Consider the following 18640-nt stretch of genomic DNA (forward strand, 5'->3'; position numbering starts at 1 on the left):
GTTTTACAACTTCAAATAAGTTTACCATTGACACGTGATCTTATCTTCAGCCCTCAATAATAAACATCGTCCTTAGAATCTTTTATTTTTGGTTCCAAACCCTGAAGTCCACGTGAAAAGCAAAAAAAACTACATTTCCCACAATGCTCCCGGAGCCTTGGAAAACACAAATATTAGACCGCGCATGCTCGCAGTTGCTGTCCGGGGTAAAAATGGCGGCACTGTTGCTGCAGGAGTTGGGCGACTCGGAGATTTCTAAAATACCCAAAGCGGTTCAGAACAAACTGGAGAGGATTCTGTCGGACCAGCAGTATGAGATCGACTCCCTGAAGGCGCAGCAGGAGCAGTTTCGGGTGGATAACGGTGAGTGGGTTCGCGTTATTCCGCTTGTTAGCGCCGGTGTCCGTGCTAAGGGGGTTCCACTCGGCGTGACAGCGTGTTGTTTGAACGGAGCAAAGTTTTTAGTAAATATTTAGATTTTGAACGCACGTACACATCAACCGCACGTGTTCGATAGCTTTATGTTTCTCTTAGTGACAGTGGTACACGTGTATTGGCGGCTTTGGCTGCTTTTCACTGACGGTTACAACGACGTGAAGCTAACTGATGCTAACGTGACAGCACAGTCATCTACTTAGCTACTTTAACGAGATTTAGCTGAGCTTAATAAAAACCCACGAATAACAAACCTATTATAAAACTTATAAGATGTTGTTAAAGTAAATCACCAAAGTATGAGGCTGTTGTTTCGGCCTCATGGACTCGGATGACACACTGAATGATAACTGATGCAAGTGAGTGTTCAAATGTGATATTCATGACTTTGTTGACCTTCCTCCTTCAGAGCAACACTTCTTTGAAAAGGTGAAACAGCTGGCCCAGTGTCAGGAGGAGTTTCGGGCCCAGACTCAAGAACATCTTAAACTCAAAGATGTGTCGACTAAGCTGGGTAAGGGGGAACGCATTGCATTTTCATAACTGACTTAACCTAACTTACACTAGAGTGAATTCATAATATTGTGTGTCTCTGTCTTCCAGAGGAGGATCTCAAAACGCTGCGTGAGAAGAACAGTGAATATGAGTCTGTCCAAGAGAGGCTGTCGTCCGAGCAGGTGAAATAGTGACACAAACACTAAGAATGGATCATGTTTTTAATCGAATGGGTGTTTGAACTGGCTTTTCGGCTCACCATTTGTAAACTGGAAATCTCTATGGTTCTATGAATCTGCTTTTCATTTCAGACTCTACTGTCGAAAGCCAAAGAGGAACTCGAGGCAGAAAAGCGAGATCTTGTGCGCACTCTGGAAAGGAGATCATTGGAAGTGGAGCATGTAAATGGTACCAACATTGTTTCAGTCTTTTGTTTTTTATAAACCAACTATTACTTTGACTGGGCACTTGAGTTATTTTCTGTTGCTCCACCAGATGACTTGAGGCAGCTCAATGATAAGCTGGTGGAAGTCAGCACCTCTAAGATGGCCTTGCAGATGAAGCTAGATGAGCTCGAAGCTGCCGAGGTCAACATTAAAGTGAGACACACATATCTTACATTGGTTGTTTATATCTTAAAAATACCTTGGTCTGCAGAGGAGGTGACACTGTAAGCAATTAGTGCCATTAATTGTACCTGGTCTGTCGTTAAAGTACAAGGAAAAGCGAATGGAACAAGAGAAGGAGCTTCTGCATGGTCAGACATCTTGGCTGAATGAGGAGTTGAAGGCAAAGAGTGAGGAGCTTCTCTCTCTCTCCAGAGAGAAGGGAAACAAGATCCTGGACTTGAAATGCTCCCTGGAGAATAAAGAAGATGAGGCAAGTCCCTTTTCTTTATTTACTTAAAGTTTACTTTATCTTGGCAATATTAACAAGCACTGTGCTAATGATCACAATAGTTAAATTGTGAAACTGCATTACGTTATAGAGCTAGCATGCTATAGTACTTACATGGCAGTACAATAGTAGCAACACAAATCAACAGAGCTGGTGTGTGTGGACACTAGTTTACTCTTTTAAATCTTTGCCCTCATGTCATGGTCATCTCTTAAAGCATAATTAATACCCTTTTTATTGTTCTGTTTTTAACAGTTGAACCGACTCCAAGACCAAATGGCTAGTTTGAAGACTTCAAATGAAAATCTTCAGAGACAGAGCGAGGACATGATCAGCAAACTGAAAGACGTATGTGGTATTTCTTCCAGTCTACCTTGGTTCTTGGCTGAATTAAATATTTGGTCATCTCTGATCTTCAGTGTTTTGTATTTATTGTTTCTCACTCTGTTAAGTTTAATAATTGAAGGTTTAAGTTTATGACTGAATCTTTACTTATTTTAGGCCAAGGAACAACAAGCCAACGTGGAGGAAAAGTTCAGAAATGAGTTGAATGCCAACATTAAGCTCTCCAATTTATATAAGGTATGTTCACGTGCATCACAACGAGCCTGGATGCTCCAGTCATGTATACAAACATAACACGTACTCCCAGCTCAGTACACTTTGCTTATTTGGGGTTTTATTTGCTCTGAAATTTGTTTTACACATTTATTTATTCTGTGGTTTCAATATCAATGTTAATATTCAGAATAACTTGTACTTGCAGGGTGCTGCTGCAGATGCTGAGGCAAAAAGTGAAGAGTTGAGTCTGGCTGTGGAGGAGCTACATAAACTGTTAAAGGATGCAGGAGAAGGTGTGAGGCCTCCACAGAATAACCACCACCACTTCTCACAAATCATCACTTAGTACTTTAGTTCTTCCTGGTTTGAATATGCTTTGTTTAGCTTTGGGGTCCAACTACGATTTCCTTTCTTTTCTCCCACAGCCAACAAGGTCCTTGAGGAGAAGTTACAGGAGAGTAATGGTGCCACAGACAAGGCTGTCGCTGAACTAAATGAGAGGATCCAGAGTCTAGAGAAAGAGCTGGATAATGCCAATGATCTGCTGTCGAGCTCTAAACTTAGAGGTCTGTTTTTCTTTAAAGTTTTATAGTCTGGACATATAAACAAGTCCATGACAGATTTTCAATCTTGACTTTAAAATAAGCCAACCAAAACAGATTTTCAAGGAAATAATGACCTCCTTTTCTGTCCAGGCCCACTCGGAACATCATCTATGCTGACAGAAGAGCAAATGACAACAATGTCTCCAACAGCTGCTACTGTGTCTAAGATCAAACCTGGTGTGAAGCTCACTGAGGTTTGCGCAGCTTCATTTCAGTATTTATTAAATCAGTACATTTCAGTTAAAACTCTAGTAGAACTTGGGGAGGATGGTTTGTAAGAAATAGATTTAAGGTCCTGTGAAGTGCCAGCAACGGATTTCTAGTATCATGGTTAAGAGTGTTCTGTCTGAATTTGGACCTCAGTTCTTTTGTATGCATTTTCACACTATGCATTGTGCTTATTGCCCAATACATTTTTATTTACTTGTGGACTGTTATTTTCTTACGATATGTAATCTGTGTTTTCAGTTGTATACTGCCTACGTGGAGAGCCAGGAGCAGCTGCAGTTGGAGCGCCTGGAGAACAAACGAGTCAACAAGTACCTGGATGATATAGTGCAGGAAGTGGAGGCCAAAGGCCCCATTCTTAAACGGCAACGGGATGAGCATGAGCGCATGCAGAAGTCAGTGGCCAGTCTGTCTGCCAAGCTGGAGCAGGCAATCAAGGTGCATAATCCATGGATAATATAATTAGTACTACATCAACACAAATTTGAAGTTACTAATCAATGTTTAAATGTTTGTGTCATTTTTTACTCAGGAGGTGCACCGCCTGCAGAGGGAGGCTGATGAGGCCAACAAGCATTCCTCGGTCTTAGAACGGGACAACCAGAGATGTGAACGGCAGCTGTCTGATATGGCTCAGCAGGTGGGTTCTTTTTCTTTCATCCATCTTTTTACTTTTACTATTTTTTTTAAATGTTGAACATTTAAGATCTATAATTTCTCAAAATGTAGAAACATTTTAATCCATGTCTGTCTTCTCTTCCAGGTACGTGTGCTGCTCATCGAGCTTGAAGAAGCTCGTGGAAACCATATTGTTCTCGAGGACGATGTGAGCTCAGCCGACATCAGCAGCACATCAGAGGTGATCAGCCAACATCTGGTGACCTTCCGTGGTGTGGAGGAGCTTCAGAAGCAAAACCAACGTCTCCTGGTCGCCCTCAGGGAGCTCAGTGATGCCCAAGAGAAAGAGGAGTTTGAGGCCACTGTCGGCAGGTATGTACAAATTATTTTCCTTTCTGTTCCAACCAATTACATGAAGCTTACAGAGGGGGGGGATATTTAAACAAATTACATATTGTCTTTAACATTTGGTACAAAACACACAACTATAGGTTTTCTGTCTCTAGCATCAGATTCTTGATGCACTCATTATCACCCTCGTAACGTTTCAGACATGGGGAGCTGGAGCAGAGTTTGGGGAAGGCTCAGGTGGAGCTGGACTCCCTGAAGGAGCAGCGCAGTCAGCACAATAAAATGACTGAGTCCATCGTGAGGCAGAGGGACATGTACCGTGTGCTTCTGGCTCAGGCAACTGGAGTGAGCTTTCCTCAGCAAGGTAACACTGACGAGATGTAAATGGGCTGATCTGTAATGGACACAGCACAGGGACATCCAGAACATCCACATGTTGCAGCCTCTGTTATGATGCCAAGAAATTCAAAGTATTTGGGAATTTCTAAGCATTTCCCCCCCCCCCCCTTAAGATGCACCAGCCGATGAGTTCTCCCTGACGTCCACGCCTCGACGCTCACCTGCAGCAACTCCCACCACAGGAACGCCCACTGCTCTGGTCTCCATGGCATCAGAGTCTACTGAAGCTCTGGAGGCCAAGGCTGCCCTGCGACAGGTCAGTGCTACATTTAAACCGTGATGTGTTAGCAATATTACTGTTTTTTTTTTTTTTTCTCCCAAACCTGATTGTTATTGTTAATTAGTTTACTGTCAAGCAAAAGTACAGATTTCTTTTTATCATCAAATAACAACAAAGTTATTGGTTGTAGATTAGTATTAATACAAATGTCCTCCATTGCAACCACCTCCTCCACCCTGAGCTTTCTCATGACTGCCACTAGAGGGCAATACGTCCATGTTGCGAAATCTGCACTTATTTCAATGGCCCTGACATGATTCTTTGACTTTCTTGGTTAATGATAAGAGAATAAGAGTGAAGGCAGGTTATTCTAGAAAAGAAGTTACAGATTTAGGTTTCAGTGGACATTGATGACTGACTTAACTTTTGGTATGATGCAGAAACGGTTTCTTGCTGTGTTGATAGAAAATAATAATATCTCTTTGGATCTGCAGTTGCAGGAGGTGTTTACCTCTTATAAAAAGGAGCGTTTGGAGAGTGACAAGGCTTCGACTGTGCAGAGCGAGAAGTTCCAAGAGCAGCTCTCTGACCTCCGCTCCCAGAATGCCAAAATATCCACCCAGTTGGAGTTTATCTCCAAAAGGTAAGTTTGAAATACGTGAGCAGGAACAACACTGATGTAAATGCTTTGGGGAAGTAAAGCAAAAGTTTGTCATCTCTGAGAGAGCATAGATCACTAAAAGTGACTTCCATCTCTACAACTCCAGGTATGAGATGCTCCAGGACAATGTTGAGGGCTACAGGAAGGAGATTGCCTCTCTAAGAGAGAAAGAACAGAAGATGACTGCTGCTACACAGAAGCAGGAGCAGACTATCCACACTTTGAATGAGAATCTGAGAGCTGCCAAAGAGAAACTCTCCATGGCGGAGGTTTGTCTTTATTCCACCATCCTTTTGCCTTTTCAAGTTTTTTTTATGGCTGTGTCTGATTTCCTGGGAATTTGATCATCACTCCGGGGAACTGTAGCAGTTGATTTGAGACTGTTCAAAAGCAATCCGTCAAAAGGAATTGCTTATCTGCCCCTGTGTCTTAGGGCTGCGCCGAGGGCCTGCGTAAGGAGAGAGACTTGCTGAAGTTGGTGGAGTCCAGAATGATACAGGAGAAGGAAACAATCCAGAGTCAACAACAGAGCCAGACTATGCTGCTGACCAACCTCCAGTCTATCCAGGTAATCTAAGAGTATAAATTCTTGTTTCTAGGACATCATACAAGAACCTTTTAATAATCTTCCTCCGAAGCTCTCTTTCTGAGGCATGTATGTAGTGTACCTTGTCTTAACTTTTTTTAAATTTACTTCACTAGTCCAAAATAACCTTATGTCCTTTGTCTGCCGTCAGCAAATATAACACAACATTTAATAAAAGTTGGTTTTAGAGGACCAAAAACAAGTAGAAAATATAAATAGTACACCTGACAGGGAATGGAATAAGAGAGAAAGGTTTGGGCTCGTTCTCTCATTCACACAAACCTAGTTCATGCTGTTAATTGATGTGTTGTTCTAGGCGACTCTTGAGCGTTCAGAGACCGACACACGCCAGCGTCTTGACACCCAGTTGGAGAAGCAGGAACGGGAGATCTCCCAACTACAGAAGCGGCTGGAGAACGAGGTGGAGCAGCGCCACATGCTCAGCAGAAACCAAGAAGTAAGCCTAGATTTACGGATTTAATGTAAACGGATTTTGGTACAATTTAAAAACTGTAGATATTGTAGAAGCTTCAGACGAGGGATATTTTATTTGTACTCCTAGTTTAATTTTGTAAATGGTGTGGGAGCAGTGGTCAAACATCTCCTAAACAAGTTTATCCTTAACACCACAGTCATAGCCTTTTAAAACGTTTCCGTTTGCCCTGTTCAGGCATCAGCAGAAGATGAACATTTCAGTCTCCCTACATATCCTCGCTCCATCTCCCTTAAAGCAAATAAACACGGATATCAAAGGGGATAGAGAATTCAAATGTCTGACTAGGGGATTTCTCAATGTCCCTGATTTCTCACGCACAGATCCAGTTAATGGAGACAAAGCGGCAAGTGGAGACGCAGGCTGCCCTATACCAGAAGACCAAAGAGCTGCTGAGTGCTGCTGAGTTGGAGCTCAACTCCCTCCGGCTGCAGCAAGGCAGCAGCGAAGCACACCATCCCCTGAGTTGCCCCTCCACTCCCACCACCAGAGGTTGGCACAAACACTCACCCTCTCACTAAAGAAAATATAACCACACAATACTCATATAAATCCATACATGTATTCGCTCCAATATATTTTGTAATTCTCAGGGGTATGTCTTTGAAAGCTAAGTCCTTTATTAACGCTTGTAAATGTATTGTCTGTGTAATAATTGTTCACTATAATTACCATTTACGAGCTAGTTTGTAGTTTAGGGAAGATAATAAAGCTCATGAAAATTGTATTATAGCATTTTAGTAAGGATAAAAGATTTAAAATTGGCCCGCATTTTTACATGTATTCTTTATACTCATATACTCGTGTTTTTCTAACAGTTTATGTAAATCAAGATTCAGTAAAAAGCCCAAATTAGGTCATTCTATCTTTGGGTTTTCAGCCCAGCCTGTTTTATTAGTGCGTCCTTACTCTGTAATGATGGCACATTAATGCACTGTTGTCAAACTGCATCACTCACGTATGCTGCTGATTGTTTCCAGGCCTGCAGGTATCAGATCAAGACAGAGAGCACCTTCAGGGCCGCCTGAGGTTGGCTGAGAGCCAGGTAGAGGAGCTGGCAGAGAGCCTGAAGGCAGTAACCTCCAGCATGGAGCAGTACAGAGCCATGGCTCAGAGCCTGGAGGAGTCCCTGGATAAAGAGAAGAAGGTGCAAAACAAACACTGTCTGTCATTGTTTGACCTCTTAAATCCAATTGACTGCAAGCACATGGAGTGTAGATTTAAAAGTTGTATGAGCGCTGTACAAAGCCAGCGTTAAGTTTGTTGCCTTTTAAGTAAATGTAATCCAGTATGTTAATGAAATGTTTATCAGTTACTCATGAATGATTTGAGCTTTTTAACAGTTAAAATTGCACATTGGGAAATTTTGCTGATGATTATTCTTTAAAACATTTTTTGCAATTGTCCAGGTAACAGAGCAGGCACGCTCATCCATTGAAGCCCATATGAAGGAGGCTGAGATTCGGTACCGAAAGATTGAGGAGAAGCTTCTTGAAGCAGAGAAAGAGAAGCAAGGCCTAGAAGAGCAGAAGAAGATCGCTCTGGCTTCACTGGAGGAGCAGGTAAAGTGTTGTCCCACATTTAAGTCATTCCAAACATTTGTTAAAAGTTTTCCTTTTTGTTGTTGATACAAAATCTATCATTTTACTTTCCTTTGAAAAATCGTTAATCTTTGTGTGTGTATCTCTTGTTAGATAAACAATCTAAGGAAAGGTTTAAGCAATGCTCAGGCATCTCAACAGGCGGCACTTCAGCGAGTAGCACTGGCTGAAGCTCAGCAGCAGAAGGCGGTTCAGGACAGTCAGGAGCATGTAAGCACCTTTTTAATAAAGATGTGATGTGTATTTTCATGGAAACAAATCATTGTTAATATAAAGTTTCCTTTCCCATTTCCAAGGCTAAGCTGGCTGCAGAAGCACAGGATAAATATGAGCGGGAGATGATGCTGCATGCAGCAGATGTGGAGACTCTGCAGACTGCAAAGGCTCAGGCGCGGCAGGCCGTCGAACTCAAACACCAGTTGGAAGAGAAAGTACAGAGAGTCGGCACTGAGCTCCTGGAGGCCAGAATCTCCTGGGAGGAGCAGGAAAAGATCCTCAAGGTTGGTATAGTGTATAATGTGATTTTTTTCTTTTTTTGTTAGGTTAACTTTGAGTTTACAAATAATCTTTTGGCACAGTCCAATCCTAACAAAATAATTTGTTTCAGGGCCAAATATATCATCACCTTTTTAATGTGCAATGCTTATTATCATATTTCCCATTTTTGATGGAAGTTTATTTCTTTCCTTATCATGTAGGAGGAAATGTCAAAGATTGAGAGTCGCTTTGAGGAGTTGCAGAGACAGAATGTTCTCCTGCATGAGCAGATCCAGGCAATGAGCAGCAAGATGGCTGAAAGCTTACAGCGTGCTGCCAGCGAGAGTACTATGAACATTTCCATGAGTGAAGAGGGCAAATCTCAAGACCAAGTGCTTGAGATTCTCAGGTAATGCAGCCTAAATCACACTTGTGAATGAACCTGTCAGACAAAATGTTGTGGTCAAATTGCTGGTATATTTTCTTTTAAAATTTCTTTTAAATTTTGGCACCGTGGTTTGTTCTAAATCTCAGGTTTGTGCGTCGGGAGAAGGAGATAGCAGAATCTCGTTATGAGGTTGCCCAAGGTGAGACTCTGCGTCATCGGCTGAGGGTGGAGCACCTGGAACGAGAGCTGAAGGAGATGCAGGACAGCTTGTGTGCTGCAAAGGACAGGATGCAGGTGTGTCTTTATTCTTGTCAACAATCATTTCACAACACACACTTACCAGTAATGATGCTTATAACAGCTGCTTAAACAAGATTCAATTGGTGCTTGGCAGACTGTCAGTTGGGTATGCAGTTCACTCTTGTTCTCTTCACTCTTTTATTTTATTAGAATACTTTTCTTATGTTTTTTTTAATGTGTGCAGCTAATTTAGTCTGTTTTTTAATTACTCCATTTCTAACAACAAGGTCAAATAAATCTTACCTAAAGATTAAGACTCATTTAAATATATCTAACCTGGCCACTATAATTAATACCTAGATTGACCCAATATGACTAAAAGCCAAATGATGATATAACTCAGGTGACTGCAAAGAGTCTGGCTCAGCACGACGAGCTGATGAACAAGACCGAAACAATGAGCATCCTGATGGAGACCAACAAGATGCTGAGAGGGGAAAAGGAAAAGATGGAGCAGGAGCTGCAACAAACCCAAGCTAAGGTATCAGGTCCATTTTATTCACAGATTCCTTTTAGAATGCGGTTTCCCGATAATATACTCGGTGAACCTCCAAATAGACTTGGTTTCAGCTCGTCTTCCGTGTTTCAGTTGCAGAAGCTGGAGTCAGACCTCCTGCCAATGCAGCAGGCCAACTCTGAGCTGAGTGAGAAGAGTGGCATGCTGCAGGCGGAGAAGAAGATCCTAGAGGAGGAGATCAAGCGCTGGAAAGCTCGAACACAGGTCGGTGAAAATACTAAACTGATAGAGAGGCCTATGTGAAAGATGAAATTTACCATTCTCTATTAGAAAAGTATTCAATCTCTAGAGTGAAAATTCTACGACAAGATATTTTCTTATTACCACTAAATCCACTTTTTGTTCTTCTAGCATTTGGTGAGTCAACAGAAAGATTCCGACCCAGAGGAGTACAAGCGTCTGCACTCTGAGAAGGAGACGCATCTAAAACGCATCCAGCAGCTCTCTGAGGAGACTAACCGACTTAAAGCAGATGTGGCCAGGTATGGGATAATGAATGTCACAACAACATGTCGCACAATATTTCTGTTCCACCTTTATTTATTAATTTTCAAACTTTTTAAATTTCTCTTAATAGGAGCAGTAACTTGACAACTACCCTACAAGGCCAGATAACGAACTTGCGTGACAGTATGGGTAAGATAACCGAAGAGCGCAATTTGCTGAAGACGGATGTGATGACAAGAAACCAGGAAATCCAGGAGAAGATGCGAACTATCATGCAGGTCAAGAAGATCGGGCGTCGCTACAAGACTCAATATGATGAACTCAAGGTGGATCATGACAAGGTGAGGGCTCAGCAGCTGCTATCAGCACAGTTTAAAAAGTGCATGTATCTTTTAGTCCATCTTGAACTGTTGACCAACAGCATCTTGTCTGTGCTTGTTTAAACATGTCAATCCTTCATGCTGTTTCCTCCAGATGGTGGCTGAGGCCGCAGCAGGTCCCTCCCAAGAAGAAGAGGCTCGTCAGGCGTCCGTTCAGGAACTCCAGAGCCTCAGAGATTCTCTAAACCAGGCTGAAGCCAAGATCAAAGAGCTGGAAGGACAGCTGGAGAACGTAAACAAGGTTAAACCTAACACACATGCTTTTCTTAGTCTTCCACAAGCTCCCTTATGAGCACAGAGGCCTTTTTTACATTCATATAATTATTTGTGTCCCATCTTTTTTGTCTTTCCACAGGTGGTCACAGAGCGTGAAGCTGAAGTGCGTAACACCCAGGAACAGTCTTCCAGGCTTCAGACAGAGCTGACCAGGCTGAGGCAGGATTTGCAAGATAAGACTTCACAGGAGGACACGCTGAGGCAGCAGATGACCAACAAAGAGGAGAAGACCCGAAAGGCTCTGGTTTATGCCAGACAGAGGATCAACCAGCTCACTGGTGAGACTTTGTCTTTCAACAATTGGTCTTTCTGATATTTTCTGTTGTTTTTTTGGGGTTTGAGATCTCACACATATTTCTCTCCAGGCTCCAAAGACTCGCTGCAGAAGGAAAATGATGAGTTAAAGCAGCAGCGTGAGGAGCTGGAGGTTCGAGTGAGCGCTCTCAAGTCCCAATATGATGGCCGCCTGAGTCGGCAGGAGAGAGAACTGAGAGACCTGCGAGGTCAACAGGAGCGACAAGAGCAAAGAGATGAGCCAGCTGAGGCAGGTCCTAGCAAGGTGAGAGTCTGAAGTTCGAAGTTTTCACGAGAGATATTTTGTAATTAACCACTCCATAAACTTTATTCCACTTTCAAATCTACCTGAACTTTCAAGGTTATTTATAGAGCTATAGACTGTTTCTAAGCATTAAGAGTTTGGTGGTACAAAGACTTCGACCATAACGACTCCATCCTGATTTTCAGACCCAGGAGCAGCAGAGGAGCACAGAACAGAGGCAGATCAGTCTGAAGACGACTCCAGCTGCAGACAGGGGCAGGTAAGACTCACAACCACTGAAACCAGTGCAGTGAAACATGGACAGAAAAAAATAAATCTACCACATGTTTCCAACGGTTCTGTGATGTTCGCGAGTACAATTCCTTTGACTTGTTCAAGTTTTACCTGAATCACTCGTTGATTAGAGGGAATCTGTACTCATTGGTCTTTGCCCTGTGTCAGTGCCAGCACCTCCGAAACTCCAACTGCCAACATTAAGCCAACGCCTGTAGTCGCAACAGCTGGAAAGCAGCCTGTCAACCCGGGGAACAAACCCACTCCAAGAGCAAGCATCAGGCCGATGATCACTCCAGCGACTGTACCCACACCAACACCCACAGCTACAGTCATGCCCACCTCTCAGGTGGAGACCCAGGAAGGTAGGTCATCAGCCCTAATCCGCCAAATAACTGTTGTCCTGAGATATTTGCCTCAGTTTGATTAAGAGCACGTTTAGTGAAGAAAGTTCGGTACATTTTTCAGTATTTCTAACTTTGCTTCAACTTTATGTGAATCTCTTTTCCACTAACTTGAATTTCTCTACAGCCATCCAGTCTACAGAGGGCCCACCAGTGGAGCATGTGACCGTGTACGGCAGCGCCAGTGGCTCTGTGCGCTCGGCCAGCCCCAATGTCCAGACGTCTCTAGCCAGCCCCATGTTGACCGTTCAGCAGACCCAGACGCAGACACAGACGACAGCGTTTGTTCAACCAACGCAGCAACAGAGCGTGAGCCATGCAGAGCCAGCCAATCAGGAGCCACCAACTCTGGTCATTGAGGCCACACCCAGTTCACAGGTGGAATGGCCTTCGACCTCCTCCACCTCATCTATGTTTGGAACTGGTGAGAAGCTTTACTTATTAAATGAGTTAATCCATTTGTAAGTCATAGTCCTGTGTTTTGGGTTGGTACAAGGAGAAGAGATAAATATTTTGAAATGGTTTTAAATCCACAAAAGGCCAGTTTTTGAGCTACATTTATTTATTTGCTCAGTTTTAAAATCTTTATTTGGGGCATTTGGTGTATCACTGTGAGGGAGAAGACTGAATAATATCCATCAATTATCTCCAGTTTCAGGAACATCCTCCATGTCCAAGAGGCCTCGAGAGGAGGAGGAGAGCAGCAGCATGGTCACTGAAACAGAAGCCCCCCCGGAGGACACCTCCAGGGCTCCTATACCCAAGAAGCTACGCATCATCCAGAGAGTGGGTCCAGAGGTGAGGGAGCCGGTTACACAGAAACCTGTTGGACAACTGACATTTTCCTTGTTGTTGATGATGTGAAAAGAAGTGGTGCAGCTCTGACAGTTTTCTCTCCCTCAGGAGGAGGTGCTGGCTGAGGACAGTGCTGAGGCTGAGGGCGTCGTGCCAACAGACAGTCAAGACAGTGTGGATGCAAGTCAGGTCGGTCATAGGGAGAATACGATTTTCTAAGATGTGAAATGTTTTTCAATCCCTCGTCATCAAAGCAGATAAGGACAGTGTTGTCAACCAGAGTCTTTGCAGTAATAAAACTGCCAAACCTTCATTATCATCCTCACGGCTCCTGTTGTTTCTAGATGTAAAATGGATCATCAGTCATAGTTGGCAGTTTTCTTTTATTTCCTAGAGAGGATGTTTTGTTCATGCTGGTCCTGGCCCACTCCAAGTTTTTTACCATAAGGCCCTCTCTATAGCTAATTCTCATGGTAAACACTTTTTACCACATGTAGGACATTATGTCAAATGTTAGTCAACAATTACAATCAGAATAAGTTTTTAATATTCATGATAAATGATGTAAATGTCTGTTGCACACCCTGCAGGCGGAGGAGTTTCAAGCCCTCGAGGAAGGAGAAGACAGTGCAGCCTCCCAGTCCGTGACTGTAGACCAAGAGATGACCCTGACTCAAAGTGACGCCCCCGACCAACCGTCACAGGAAGTTATCGTCATAATAACCGACACCGAGAGTGAAGAGGAGCAGCAGGAGGAGGAGGAGGAGGAGGAAGACGAGCAGGTAGAAAGTGTTTTTTTTAAAGGGCAAAGCTGCATTAGACACTAGCCACAGAATTTGTCTTTTAATAATGTCTTTATCTCTTGCCTAATGATTTGTTCGCTGCTCGTTGTAGGAATGCGAGGAGGAGGAAGAGGAGGAAGATGAAGAGGAGGAGGAAGAAGAGGAAGAGGATGAAGAGGAAGATGAGGGAGGGATGGGGGAGGAAGGAGAGGAAAGCAATGAGGGCAGCGGAGATGGCAACGAGGCCTATGAAGAAGATGACACGGAGGTTTGATTGCTTATGACATATACAGACCTCTGTTACAACTCTGACCTTTTTACACGTCCTCACCCACACATGCCGTAAGCACATTAACCCCTCCCCCTAATTGAACCCCCTTCCCACAGAGGTTTACGTTCCCAGTCCAGCTCTCACACACTCAGTTTTTCCACAGCGTCGCCCCCCTTTTAACTGTAACTTGAATTTTATCCCCGTGTCGTAACTCTCTGTCTGTGTGCAAGCTGTGAGTGGCGACTCGATTGTTTACTCTCTCACGCTGCACGTGGTTGCACATGTTGTGTGGGATGAGACAGTGTCTGCAAAGTGCAGCTAACAGTCTGTCACTTGTAATCTGCACCAGTGAAAGTTGTTCGAAGTTGGGAATCTGCAAAAACACTGTGGTCCAGTGTGTTCTTGTGTTTTTTTTAACATGAAATAATAAATTGATTACTTGAGAAGGCATTCACCAGCTGCACCATTCCCTCAAGTTTAAAGCCAAGGGATATAAATTATGAAGCATTATTTTCAGAGCATGACATTATTGTGCTTTAAAACTATATAAACAATCATAACTCTAATCATGCTTAATAAATAGTTCTTTCTTATTTAATTTATGCAGCTTTAAAGTTTGTCGGTGTTTGCAGAATTCTGTACAGTTACTGACATGCGTGTATATATGGAAAGAATTCGTTTTTTTAACTGTGTCCTATTTGAAGAGCATCTTTGTTCCCTATAGAGAGAAAATTATTCTGTATCTGGTTTTCTGCCATTTTATTCCTCGCGTCTTTACTGTGTTTGGAAAAGATCTCATAACGCATTTCTCTCATTTTAACCAGCTTGTGTTCTGTACATTTTAATTTGCCCCAATTAAACTTGTAAAAATTCACCAGTGGTCTTATTTCTTTTACTGTCCGTTGTCCTTTATTATTCCCCTTTGTCCTCTCCTTTCTCAGGGAGCTGACATCACAGACCCGGGCACGGAGACTGAGGAGAGTTTGGGGGCGTCTGACTCCACCCAGAGACCAGCGGATTCCCAGACACCCAGCTGTAAGATCCAGGAAACGCTGCTAAACGCACATACGTACATCCACACGTTACTCACACGCTGTCCCGACATCCAATTAGTTATCTGACACTCGACACGATGACTGGGAAAGATGTAATATGTTGTCGTCTGTCTAAAAGGAAGTGTGTTGCAACTGTTGGCCAAAATACAGGTCATTTTCATGAAGGCTACAAAAGTGAAACGCATTATTCAAATCCTTTGGGTGTGTGTGTTGTAAACCTGAATATATTGAACTTGATTTAATCCTAATTTAATAATATAATATAACAAAATCTGGATAGAACCAAGGAAAACTCAAAAGAAATTTTACTTACCTAACAATCGCTTTTATAGACTGAATAGATGAAGGCTGCAGATGCAGGTTATATCACACACTCTCTTCATTAATCGACATATTTGATGTCAAACTAAAATCTTTCATCAACCCAGCACCCATTATATATTTTTTACATTCTGACATAATTGAACTGATGTTCTCTCATTTCAAACATTTATCATAATATTATGAAATGGTAATTTTTTTTTTTACCTTAAACATGATTTGTCCTGTTAAAATCTAAGAAGTTTATTCGTTCAGGCCAGAATTGAATTGATAGGTAATGTGTGTATTCATTGGTCTTAGATCAGTAGTCTTAGTGTTTACATTTCTGATCCAGTGTCTGAACTCCGAGTCCGATTGACCTCTGTTCATCTGAACTCTTCTAGGGATGGAGATGTTTTCTGGTGTACCCACGCCCCAGTCGCCTCGGAGGCCAACGCATCAGCTCCAAACCCGTCCGAACATCCACCCTGCCCCATCGTCTGAACTGGGACCACCTGCTCAGGTATGAAGGACGAATAATCTGTTGTGTGACAATAACGATGATGAGAATAATTACAGTAAAGATCATTATAAAGTTGTATTTTGCCTATTTTCACTGATTCATTGACTATTTGCTTTTCCTCCGGTTTTCTAAATGTAATCAGACCTAAATTAATCTGTCACCAGATAAATCGATCACTTCCCTTAATCAACTCATTTCGGTCAAATAATTGTTCATTTTAAAAACAGTCTTTTGATGTCTGCATTTCCAGCGCCTGCCTGCTCGTCGTCAGTCAGTGGGCCGAGTCCCTCAGCTCACTCCCGGGCCGCCGGTAAGAGCTTCTACTCATCAGACCTCAGTGTGAAACGTTTACTGTGTTCGTTTCCCAACACTTCTTCACCGTCTGTTCCTCTGCAGCAGCACATCTTCGACGACGACGACAGGATGGTTCCCAGCACTCCCACTCTGGGGGTGCCGCACCGCGACGGGTTCGACCAGGCCATCCAGTACGTCTCACACACATGAATTACTTTTATTATTACTTTCTTATACTTTGAAATTTCTTCAAACATATAAATTCAGATATGTTTTGTCCAATTTTGGCATTTTTATTTGGGGGGGAAAAAGGGAGATGTTGAAATTCAATATAACAGTATTGCACTGAACGACTTGTGTGTGTGTGTGTGTGTTCATCAGTTCTCCGCAGGTGGCCGGTGTGCCTCGCTTTCGGTTCGGCCCTTCGGACGACATGCCCCAGACCAGCTCGTCTTCACACTCTGATCTGGGACAACTGGCATCACAAGGAGGTACTTCACCGCTTTGTGTTGTACTAGTAAAACAAATATAAGCTAACTGCAACTGTAAGAAGATATGATACTTGTTTTTAAAGCAAAACTATTCTTGTTTTCAGGTCTCGGGCTATATGAAAGCCCCTTGTTCCTCACAACCCATGAAGAAGAGTCTGGTGGACGCAGTGTTCCTACCACCCCACTGCAAGTTACAGCCCCAGGTATCTGTCTGTCTGTCTGTTTGTCTGTCAGTCTGATATGAAGAGAGCAGCTCTCTCTTTATTAACATACTCGGCATATTTCAGTTGTCAGTGTCGGAAAACTGTCTGTAATCAGTTTTTCTATCAGGTGCCAAGAACCCAAATCATTGAGTGAATCCACATCTTGTTTTTCTGTCCTGTGCTTCCAGTAACCATCTTCTCCGAGGCGGGCCAGTCTGACAGCAGTGAGCACGCCTCCCAGTCGGTTCCCATGGTGAGCACGTCCACACCAGGCCTGGTGGTGCCAGGAGCAGCCGCCACAGGGGAGGAGAGGGATGATGTCTTCCTGGAGCCTGACACTGATAGGTGAGACTCACTCCTCTTTGCTGTCTGTCAGTCGTGTAAAGTCTTTCACAGCTGTTGGAGCTCACAGACACTGACCTGAGACTGCCGCATCAAGTGTCTCTCCACTTGTCATCACTTTCCCTTTTCCACTGCCCCTATCTGTAGATCCATCAACAATAAAAACCTTTAAGACTATAAAAGATGCATTTCAGGATTGTTTTGTTCACGGATGATTTTGCAGATTGCATTGCTTCGTGTTTTTATGTATTTATTAAAGCTTTTCTGTTTTCTCTGTGTGTTCCAGGCCCAGTGCTGAAGCGTCGTCGGATCAGGTCGTGTCTCAGGGAGACATGGAGGAGCAGAGTCAGCCGTCTGACAAGGCCGGCCTCCCCTCCACCAGCCAGGAGCCCTCCTCCAGCTCCGCAGGTACAGTGGAGCGTCATGACTGTGCAGCTGTGAATCTCTGTCATGTAATCTCCCTTTTCTATGTAACTGTGATGTTCAGCTCTGATTGACACGTTGTGTTTTTGTGTGTAGATACAAGCAGCGCGGCGTCTAGACCCTCCAGACCTGGAACAAGCAGACAGCTGCAGCGCTGGCCGGAGAGCCGCGGCGGCCGGATGAAGAGAGGAGGTAACACCTTCAAAAGTAAACACACCTGATTGGTTATTCACGTCTATAATGTAGCTGTACTGGTGTAGTTCCAGTATATAATAAGTGGGAAAAAAGTTTCAATATTAACAAAAATTCTTAACTATTTTTATCTCCAAGAAACATATCACAAATTAAATATATACACTTGAGAATGATATTCTGACTGAAAAGTGAATGTGGTAGTTTAACAAAACTGTGCCGAGACCTGTTTACCGTTAAAGAAATGCCCTGGTTTACTACAGGGCAGCAACTAAGCTGCTGCAGCAACTCACACTTTGTCCAGTCAGGGCTCAGCTGTGTGATTTGCAAAGCTCTGAGTACTCATGTTCATCAGCTCGTCTTCAAATGCTAATTGAGTCAATGTCCGTCATATGTACGCTGCTTCAGTGGCTCAGGATTTTCCCATGAACACCAGGGTTCATTGTTCAAGTGTGATGAGGGATCGTTGTAAGTTAGAAATCCAGAACCTGGTTGTATCACACTTGTCTGATTCTAACAAACAGGAGGCTTCCACACAGACTTTTACAACAACACTGATCTTTATTGTAAGTCAGAAGTTAAGTCCCTAATTTTCTAGAAGTTCTTGCATGAGTGAAAAGTGCGACTAAAGTCATTTAAACTAATCTCTTATTTCTAATGCACATTAATTGCAGTGTAACGTGTTTTTGGCTTTTTTACATGTACGTGTTCACGAGATTAATTTCTTGCATCATCACTAACTGTGCAAACTAACCCTGTTTCATTTTAATTACCAGTCATAGCCTTTAATACACGTTG

At 43.1% G+C, this 18640-nt stretch overlaps 1 protein-coding gene across 1 annotated transcript; it reads left to right on the forward strand.

The window, feature by feature from the left end:
* Positions 1-211: 211 nt before the first annotated feature.
* On the forward strand, positions 212-18496 carry tprb (translocated promoter region b, nuclear basket protein). The gene is made up of 50 exons (XM_062395623.1): positions 212-363; positions 845-949; positions 1039-1112; positions 1242-1338; positions 1426-1529; positions 1645-1809; positions 2083-2175; positions 2329-2409; positions 2594-2681; positions 2814-2954; positions 3084-3187; positions 3462-3659; positions 3754-3861; positions 3985-4211; positions 4391-4554; positions 4703-4845; positions 5304-5452; positions 5577-5739; positions 5904-6038; positions 6373-6513; positions 6873-7041; positions 7530-7696; positions 7959-8111; positions 8244-8360; positions 8447-8650; positions 8849-9036; positions 9162-9309; positions 9659-9796; positions 9905-10036; positions 10184-10314; positions 10410-10620; positions 10754-10900; positions 11015-11213; positions 11301-11494; positions 11680-11753; positions 11936-12132; positions 12299-12595; positions 12824-12969; positions 13075-13155; positions 13557-13748; positions 13861-14016; positions 14961-15054; positions 15779-15897; positions 16148-16207; positions 16294-16382; positions 16573-16682; positions 16787-16885; positions 17074-17230; positions 17514-17635; positions 17747-18496. The coding sequence occupies exons 1-50, from the start codon at positions 213-215 to the stop codon at positions 17869-17871; spliced, it is 7047 nt and encodes a 2348-aa protein (XP_062251607.1). The 5' UTR covers position 212; the 3' UTR covers positions 17872-18496.
* The last annotated feature ends 144 nt before the right edge of the window (positions 18497-18640 follow it).

Source organism: Platichthys flesus, chromosome 9 (genome assembly GCF_949316205.1).
Source record: "Platichthys flesus chromosome 9, fPlaFle2.1, whole genome shotgun sequence".
Taxonomy (NCBI): domain Eukaryota; kingdom Metazoa; phylum Chordata; class Actinopteri; order Pleuronectiformes; family Pleuronectidae; genus Platichthys; species Platichthys flesus.